Raw genomic sequence first — 9,223 nt, forward strand, 5'->3', positions numbered from 1 at the left:
TATAACAGTAGATAGCAGTTAATATGGAGATTTAGCAATCCTGAGTGCTTGAGATGATAGGAGGCATGAGCTCTGGGGAGGCAACCTCAAGAAAAGACAGGTCTGTAATGAGAACAGCTCCTGTTTGCATCAATAAACACCCTGACAAAGATGCTCTACATCCATGGGATTACAAGTGGTTGACTAGCTAATGATTCCCCCACTATTGAGGGAGAAGACAGAAATGTCCATCATTTCCTTGCTCTGCCTTATTAATTGCTAAACGACAAAGTCTTGCAAAGGAAAGGACAACATTACAGATTTCAGAAGCTTTAAGATTCTTCTCACCTAAACTTACAGGGGGTGATTATCCCACACTGCTCTGCACTGGTGTGGCCTCACCTCAAGTATGGGGGCAGTCTAGGGCACCACAATATGAGAAGGATCTAAAGCTGTCAGAGTGCCCAAAGGAGGGACACAAAGATGGTGAAGGATTTGCAGGGGAAGCCACACCAGAAGTGGCTGAGGGCACTCAGTCTGTTCAGCTGGAGAAGAGGAGACTGAGGAGAGACCTCACAGCACCTGCAGCTTCCTCACAAGGGGAAGCAGAGGGGCAAAAACTGATCTCTTTGTGACCAGGGACAGGACTCGAGGGAATGGCTGGAGATGTGACAAGGGAGTTTTAGGTTGTATATTGGGAAAAGGTTCTTCCCCCAGTGGCTGAGCACTGAACAGGCTCCCCAGGGCAGTGGTCACAGCACCAAGACTGACAGAGCTCAAGGAGTGCTTGGACAACACTCTCAGGCACAGGGTGGATTCTTGGGGTTGTCCTGTGCAGAGCCAGGAGCCAGACTCGATGATCCTTGTAGATCCCTTCAAACTCAGGAGATCCTCTGATTCTAAACTCCACCTCAATAAGCCTAAACTTTGATCTCTCCTGGTCAACACAATTCAATGAGTATCTCTGTGTCAAGGGAAGCTCAGATATTCACTCTGTTCCTCCTGACACACCTGCAGGGCTTCAGCAGAAAGTCAGCCAAAGGTATAAAGGAGTACAGGATTAAGCAAAGGAAGTGGGTCATATTAGAAGCCAATAGTTAATAGGCTTTAGAATAATAGACTGGCCTGGGTTGGAAGGGACCTTAAAGAACATCCCCTGCCATGGGCAGGGACACCTTCCACTATCCCAAGTTGCTCAGAGCCCCATTCAACCTGTCCATGGACACTTCCAGGGATGGGGCAGACACAGCTTCTCTGGGCAACCTGTGCCAGGGCCTCACCACCCACAGTAAAGAATTTCTCCCATAAATGTATTGTTTTTTAACTAAAACAGCCTGTGACCATTTCTGTGCAGAGAAAGACAAGTCAAAAACATGTTAGGAGAGAGCATCAAAATGTGCTGGTTAACACTTGACTTTTCTTTCTTACATTAGCTGTACGCTTCTTATGTTTATGTACCCACCTCCTCATGAAGACATAACACAGGATAAGCCTCCACTGAAAAAAAAACAATAGCTGGAAAAATCAAAATAACACTCAGGTAAATTTTAGTTGAAAACAGTTTGGAAGGAAAAAAAAAAACAACCTTCCAAACTTTCCTGATTAATATGTTTAGGGTTTATATTTTTTTTTCATTTTTCTACTGATATAAAGTTCTAGAATTAGTTTTATTTCAGCAGTCAGAATGTAACAAAATGTTTCATTTCACTTTAAAACCTTAGTTTTTCTTCAGTCGTTGGAAATTGAAAGAAACTAATTTTCTAGTTTTGGAGCGTCTGGATTTTGTGCTTTCTGATTGTTCTGCTCCTCTTTTTCCCCAGAAAGGTGGTTAACACTCCATTTGTATATTTATTAATATTTTCCAATGGGAAAAACCTGGAGTGCAGTAAACTAATCTGAGAAAGCATATTTTTCCCCACACTTCTGCACATATGTTATGATTTATCTTTTCTGCTCTGCAAAAGGGTGACAAGTATGGAGAATTTCCCACCCTCCAGATGATCAAAGACAGAAAAAGAAAAACTACTTTTTGTGACATACTGAACATTTTTATTTGCTAGAAATCAAAACAATGTAAAATACTAAGTCAAGATGAACTGGAAAACTTATTTTTCAGTTGAAAGAAATTAGGTTTTGTCTGCATTTTCTGGGGAAATAATCAATTGGTTGGCAATTTCTCACCCCAGCAAATTTTCCAATTCAAACCAAGCCAGCTGGAGCATCATGTTCATGAGCAATCATTGACTTATTTCTTTTTCATTATTTTTCAGATATGTAATTGAAAATTGGCAGGGTATTTGTCCACACAGATTTTAGACTACGGATTCCTCTGTTTAAGACTGATAACTAAATGACCTGTAAATATCTCTTTACACGTGTAGGGACAACTTAATTACATATTAACTGCCACATACACTTGCAAATTGTACTGGAGAGCTGTTTATGTAAACTACATATCTGACTGTGTTTCCTGATGGTATCACAGAATCATGGAATGGTTTGAGTTGGAAGGGACCTTAAAGATCATCTTGTTCCAACCCCCTGCCATGGGCAAGGACACCTGCCACTAGATCAGGTTGCTCAGAGCCCCATCCAAACCGGCACTGGACACTTCCAGGGAAGGGTGAATCCACTACTTATGAACCATTTTAGGCAAGCAAGAAGATTAATTATTTTGCTAACAAGTTATCCATGATCATTGATAATTTTCATATGCTACAGTACCCCAAAAATGTCTTTAGTAAAAAGGCACAGTTTCTTCCAGAACATGCAAATATTTATGGGAATAAATATTCAGTAATCAATAATTTCCACAGACCTTCCTGCAAACAGTAGCTCACCTCTGTGAGTGCTTGTAAATTAATCAGGATTACAGAACACCAACAAGGGAGACCAACCAGTAAAAGAAATATTCATTTCTTTTTCCACTCCCCTTATTGCTCCCTTCTGTTGGCACAAGTCTGGAAAACACAGACTTTGTGACTTTGCAGAGCTTTGTCTCATTGTGCCCAGCCTAAGTTAGAAAGAGGTAGGATGGAAAGGAGCAGCTGGTCACCACCCCAGATCCTTCTCACGTTGTCTGGTAATTCTGGGAGCACAAAGGCTCACTGAAGAACACAGAAATAAGAAAGAATTCTCCCCCAAACCTCATCCTATTGGTGAGGAGGAATCTGCTCTTTGACAACCAGCTGGCAGGTCCTGTGGAGCCAGGAGTAACACATGGAAAAGGGGACCCACACGGCAAAGGCACTGGGGTTTATCCCATCTTTGCATGGGATTGTCTCTACACCAGCTTTTCCCAGCATTACTTTGGTGTATCTCCTAAATTCTATTCCCTGCCAGATGGGAAGCCAAGGAGAACAAGTAATTCCAGGTCGAGCTTAGTGGAAGATTGAACTATACTGTCATCTAGTGGACGAAGAACTCATTTTACTAGTTCTTTAAAAATAAAAAAATACTGAGCCCGATCCTTCTATCCAAAACCTGACAAACCATCTTGAATTCAGGGGTTTGTTCCACACCACTGCAAAGTCAACTGGAGTTTCCAATTCCAAAAGGCCAAAGACTGCTCCTGTGGCAAGAATTTTATGAAGGAATTGTTTGTTCCAACTTACTGAAAAGGAATACATAATTCTGTGCTAAACATGAAGGTTAGTTACCAGGAAGCTGATTTGGGGGAGTTTTCTTTTTCCTGTTGAGTCGTCATCATAATTTGTTTTCCACAACTATGTCCAAAGATATTACCATATCCTGGAACTGAAACAAAATCTCAAGCCCCTTCACGAAATCAAAGAGGTCTGACTGTCACATACAGAGAAAAAACTGTTCACCCTGGCAATCTAGGAACTTTACAAGTCCACAAGCTTTTCTAAGTTTAGTTCTCCCACTACTATTTAGGAATATTCTTCTCTAAACGGACACACATTTGAAAACTGAAATGTGAAAAGAAGCAACACTTTTTTTTTTTAAATTGTGGTGAAAATTAATGGATGCTTTCAAATTCTGTTCTGTATTTTTCACTTTGTACCTCCAAGACATTTCACAAGCCTGAGCTTTTGCCTACAGCTGGCATTTTATTCTGGAGAAGCATCTATTGATATAAATGTGTATATATCAGCAAAATATGGTAGCAGTGTTCAAGAAATATGTTAATATTAATGCTAGAAATTACTGTATTATGAGAATTTAGGGGAGGGCTGTTTTTCTAGAAAGATAATGGAAGGAATCTGGGGGCAGAAAACACCTGTATTGATACAGAAGAGGAAAAAACAACATACCTTTATAAAAAGACATAGTTCCAAGTGAAGTTAATTGCTTTTTAAAATGGAATTTAAAGTAGTGAAGTAAATTCATTAAAGCTGAAACCTAAGCATAAACATACATCTAAACCCTAGAAGTAATAAGCCACATTTCATTTGCTAACACTCAATGTCCAATTCATATTCATGAGCCTGAACCTTGAGCAGGTATAAAGGATAAAAAAACCCTAAAAATAATATTTTTCATGTCTAGTCTTCCTGGGATGCAACATTTGAGAACATCAGGCTTTATTATGTGCTTCTCTCAGTCTGAAAACTGTACCAGCAATGCCTCCAAGCACCACAGCTATCAAAAACCATCTCAAAAAAAATAAAGACACAACCTCAATTCTTTTTCCAACATTTGCTAGGTATATTCATCTGCATTTCATGCATTGAACATCAAAAGCTTCTTAGACTCCATCACTTTCCCTGGACATGGAACTCAAAATTGCCATTTACTGAACTTCATAAAGAGTGTACCATGTGCTCCACCTCTATCCTGGGCTAAACCCCAGTCCCCTCTGAGATCCTGTGCGTGACTTTTCACCTGCCCAGATGTCTTGCACAGCACTGAACTGATGCTTGTTTCTACTGCTCAGAGAACAGCATCAAGAGAACTGCTCTCATCAAGAGACAGAGAACTGCTATTCTGTCTACTTTTTATCAGAGCTCTAAATTGACACTGAGTTCACAGTCACTGACTGAGTAAAAACCTATTTGCTCTATTTAAAAAATTACTAAACTATTGATTAAAATTGAGGGTTGCAGCGGGACATAAACCTGAACTCCAGAAAGCATCTTAGCAGTGAAAAAAGCATGCTCAGCACACCACCTGCAACTCCAGGACACCTTGTGGCATCGTCTTAGCAAGTTCTGTGTCCCACATTCCTTTACGTGGGGAAGTCTCAGTTTGGTACAACACACAGGAAGGAAGCAGTAGAGATGGAGACTTGACAAGGGCAGGGACACCTTCCACTAGCCCAGGTTGCTCAGAGCCCCATCCAATTTGGCCTTGGATACTTCCAGGGATGGGGCAGCCACAGCTTCTCTGGGCAACCTGTGCCAGGGCCTCACCATCCTCACAGGGAAGGATTTCTTCCCAATATCCACTCTGAACCACCCTCTGTCAGTTTGAAGCCATTCCCCCTTGTCCTGTCACTCCAGGCCCTTGGAAATAGTCTCTCTCCACCTTTCTTGTGGGCTCCCTTCAGGTACTGGAAGGCCACAATTAGGTCACCCCAAAGCCTTCTCTTCTCCAGGCTGAACAATCCCAATTCTCTGAGCCTTTCCTCATAAGAGAGGTGCTCCATCCCTCTAATTAACCTGGATGTGGGGTCAGTATTTGGGATGCGGGTGTCTGTGTACTTCTAGCTCTGACTAGGGAAGTTCAGAAAGACTGAGGAGGTGTTTAGTAGCAGAGTTGAAGAAAGACATAAACTGGTCTTAAAAGTGAGTTCTGGCATTTTGATTATTAATTATTATTACAAACTAAAGTTCATCTTCTATGCAGAAATACTAATACACATTCTTTAAATCAGCCACAATTTGACAGTCAATACCTCACAACCACCTATTTCCAAGGTGCAAGAAGACTGCTGGTAGAAAAGGAGGAAGGCAAGAAAGCAAAGAGAATCTGCTTCTCTGTGCAGTTAAGCCTGCTTACCATCCCTTTTGGACAGGCACATCCAGATATGCAGCCATGGCTGATGCACTCCAAGTCATAGTTCTGGCAAGTCTTGGCACACTCCAGTCCTTCTGCTCTTGGGTTGTTTGCAGGACACAAAATCGTTTCCATGGGGGGTCTGCACAACAGGCTCCTTTTTACTTTAAAGAACAATTTTACAAAAATTGCAATTAGAACTCAAGTATTGCTAGCACAGTATTTTTTCTAAAAGACGGATCAACGTTTCTAATAGAAAACTAATTTTTAGAATATAGACACTACACCACTATGCCATGAAATTGTAAAGAAAACAGTCCCTACTTTCCATGAAGTGAGCTCAGTTAGGCTGCCATAAAAGCAGGTATTCTAACACTGAAGCAAAAAAAGCTGCACTAGACATAACAGTGCAATTCCAAACATTAACCATGTCAGCGGAAAACTGATATTCCAAGAAGCAACAGCATCACATATGACTGTATTTAGAACCACTCTCCACATGGAGTATAACAACTTTAGTGACTGTAAATAACAACACCCTTAACTTAAATACAAGCTCTTTGAGACTTCCAGATTCCAACAGAAGGTCAGAATGTCCCAGGAAACTCCAGGTCATTATTTCAAGCACTACTAGCAACATGCCTCTCTGAGTTTTTGGTAAGTCTTAGCACCCTGATATCAGGAAAAGTATGCCCTAACAACATTGGTTAGAGACACACCTCGAAGGTTTCACCTGAAGAACAGGTGAGCCAACCTGGTGGTCTACCAAGAAACATTAAGCAGGTCACTACCCTGTACCTACAGTCGGATTTACAGTGTTTTCCACTAGGATCTTTGGCAACAAGGATGCCTGGTAGTTTATCAGAAGATGCAAAGACCAGCAATAACCCTTTGTCTCTAAGGCACCGGCAAATACCAACCAAAAACCTTCTCCAAGCACCGTGCATTTGGCAGTGTGCCATGGAAGACACCATGTTTGACACTACCCCTGGGGTTCACAAAGGGATCATAGAATTCTAGAATATCCTGAGTTGGAAGGGACCCACAAGGATCATCAAAGTCCAGCTCCCAGATATTCCCAAGCCTCTCCAAATCCCCACTAGGCCTGTCCCCTCTGAGATGCCTCCAGCCTCAAACCCCCTCTCTGATCACGACCCCATAAATTCTATCCATATATCAGCGGGAAACCCCAAAAAATCCCATGGCACTGCTGTTCTGTCTCCACTGCAGTGCCTAGCTCTGTGAGGAAGCTGTCAGTCTCCAGAAGGTTTTATGGCTGGAAGGCACAGTGGGAGCCTGGCAGCAGTCTGACCTTCAGTCCACAGAAAGCTTCATTTGCACCAGGAAGAAGAGTTTGCAACCTGCCAGTCAGAAGCAGGAGGTCACTGATGGCATGTGATCCTCAAATCTGGGGGCCTCGGATCACTGCCAAGAGACCCTTTAGCCTCTTCGGCTCAAGAGAGATTGCAGTAGCTAATTATGATTTTGAAAGGTGAGACTCAATGAGTTTTGCATCCTCTCAGGCAAACATTTTGTTTCTATCCTATAACCAAAAAAAAAAATTAGAAAAATACTCACAAGCTCACCAGCCATTGCAACCTCCGGTACTTCTTCCCTAATCTACATTATCAAGAAATTGAATAAGAAAAAAAAAACAGGAAATAATTATTTTTTAAGACATACTAACTTCTGGCAGATGGCCTCTCATCAGCAAAAACATCAGGCAGGAAGGCACCAGGAGCTCTGTTTGTACTGCAGTGCATGAAGCCATTTTCACAATAGCTTAAAAAAAAACCAAAGAAACAAATAGAGCTTATAGTTAATCCAACGACATTTAGCTTTCACTCACATTGTGGTTTTCAGACAACAGGGAACTTTTCAGTACTAAAATTACACCTCTCATTGGGGCTGATTTGTTCTCTCCATCCACTATGCCTGTCAACCTTAGAGGCTTTCTTTAGAGTTGATGTGATATACTAACCTAGTAACCCTGCTGTCTGCTAGCCCTGCCCTGCTGAATCCAGTGCATCTGCACAGGGATAAAGCTGGACAAGGTAATAGGCAGTTTTGCTGTGGAGAGAGGTAAGGGACAATCTAGTGCATGAAACTCAGGATTTTTGTGGTAAAGGGGAAAAGGAGAAGATACTGCTCCCAAAACTGAGCTTGCCAGGAGCTGCCCAGCAATTACATTCCTGCTCTCAGTGTGCTGGTACTCAACAATTAGAAATGCTCTTTAATGTTTGTGTCTCTGATAGAGGTAATTAGGTTTTAATGTTTAAGAAATGTATCACAGTACATTACAGTGACATTTTAAAAGCCTACAGAGTAGGTATTGTCAGTAATTAAACTCCATTTCAAACTGGTAGGAACTGTTCATAGAACAGGGCTAAAGACTGTTTTCTGACTAAGGTGGCATTTGAAATTACGTGGATAGAGATGCAATAGCAAAACTCACCACTTGTTTTTTCGGAGGCACAGGAACTGACCCTGTTAACCACTCCAGCTATCCAAAAATTTGAGTCACAGTGTTGAGGGATGAGTTACGAATGGCACGCTTACCACATGGTGTAATGATCCGAAAAAACATCCTCTGGCTGGAAGATCTCCCCATCATAGTAACAAGAGCAGTGAGACTTTGGCACACACTGCTCATGCTCGTCCAGGTAGTGCCCAGGGGGACAGTAGCAGCCTTCCACACAGAGCTCCTCACAGTCCTCATCCGGGTAGGACAGGGAGCGGCAGGTCTGGTTGCACGGCGTCCCGCACTGCTGGTACACCTGCCCTTCAGGACAGGCCATTGCTGTGGGAAGACATGCACATGAGGGAGACTGGCATTTGATCCGAAGTCAACCAAAGGAAAAGCTGCCTACACCAGTCTGGGAAGTGGGATTGAAAGGTCTTTATTTATTATCATCAGTAGAGGCCTGTATTGCGCTGTCTCTCCTGAACTCTGCAGCACCAGTGCAGCCGAGGGCACTGCTTGTGTAGGCACAAACAAAACCTTATTACATGCAGCTCCCAATAAGTGTCAGGACTGGACTTCAACTCCTGCAACGGAAACCCATCCACAAAATTTCATCCAGAACAAGAAACACGAGCTCTGTCCAACTCCTGTTATTATTCGGATAGAAGCCTTCTGGTACCCGAAGATGAAGAGAGACTATTTCCAAGGGCATGGAGTGACAGGGCAAGCAGGAATGGTTTCAAACTGACAGAGAGTGGTTTAGATCAGTTATTAGGAAAAAAAATCTTTACTAAGAAGCTAGTGAGGCCCTGGCACAGG

At 42.3% G+C, this 9,223-nt stretch overlaps 1 protein-coding gene across 1 annotated transcript in view; it reads right to left on the bottom strand.

Annotated features, from left to right (window-relative positions):
* Positions 1 to 9,223, bottom strand: part of VWF (von Willebrand factor) — a 133,601-nt gene that overhangs the window by 82,285 nt on the left and 42,093 nt on the right. The window contains exons 16-18 of the mRNA XM_017823982.1: positions 8,500 to 8,740; positions 7,628 to 7,722; positions 5,944 to 6,104 (exon numbers count right to left, since the gene is read on the bottom strand). Coding sequence (XP_017679471.1) covers positions 5,944 to 6,104; positions 7,628 to 7,722; positions 8,500 to 8,740 — 497 coding nt within the window. The remainder of the gene's footprint in view (positions 1 to 5,943; positions 6,105 to 7,627; positions 7,723 to 8,499; positions 8,741 to 9,223) is intronic.

Source organism: Lepidothrix coronata, unplaced genomic scaffold, assembly GCF_001604755.1.
Source record: "Lepidothrix coronata isolate B3197 unplaced genomic scaffold, Lepidothrix_coronata-1.0 Scaffold107, whole genome shotgun sequence".
In the NCBI taxonomy this organism is placed as follows: Eukaryota; Metazoa; Chordata; class Aves; order Passeriformes; family Pipridae; genus Lepidothrix; species Lepidothrix coronata.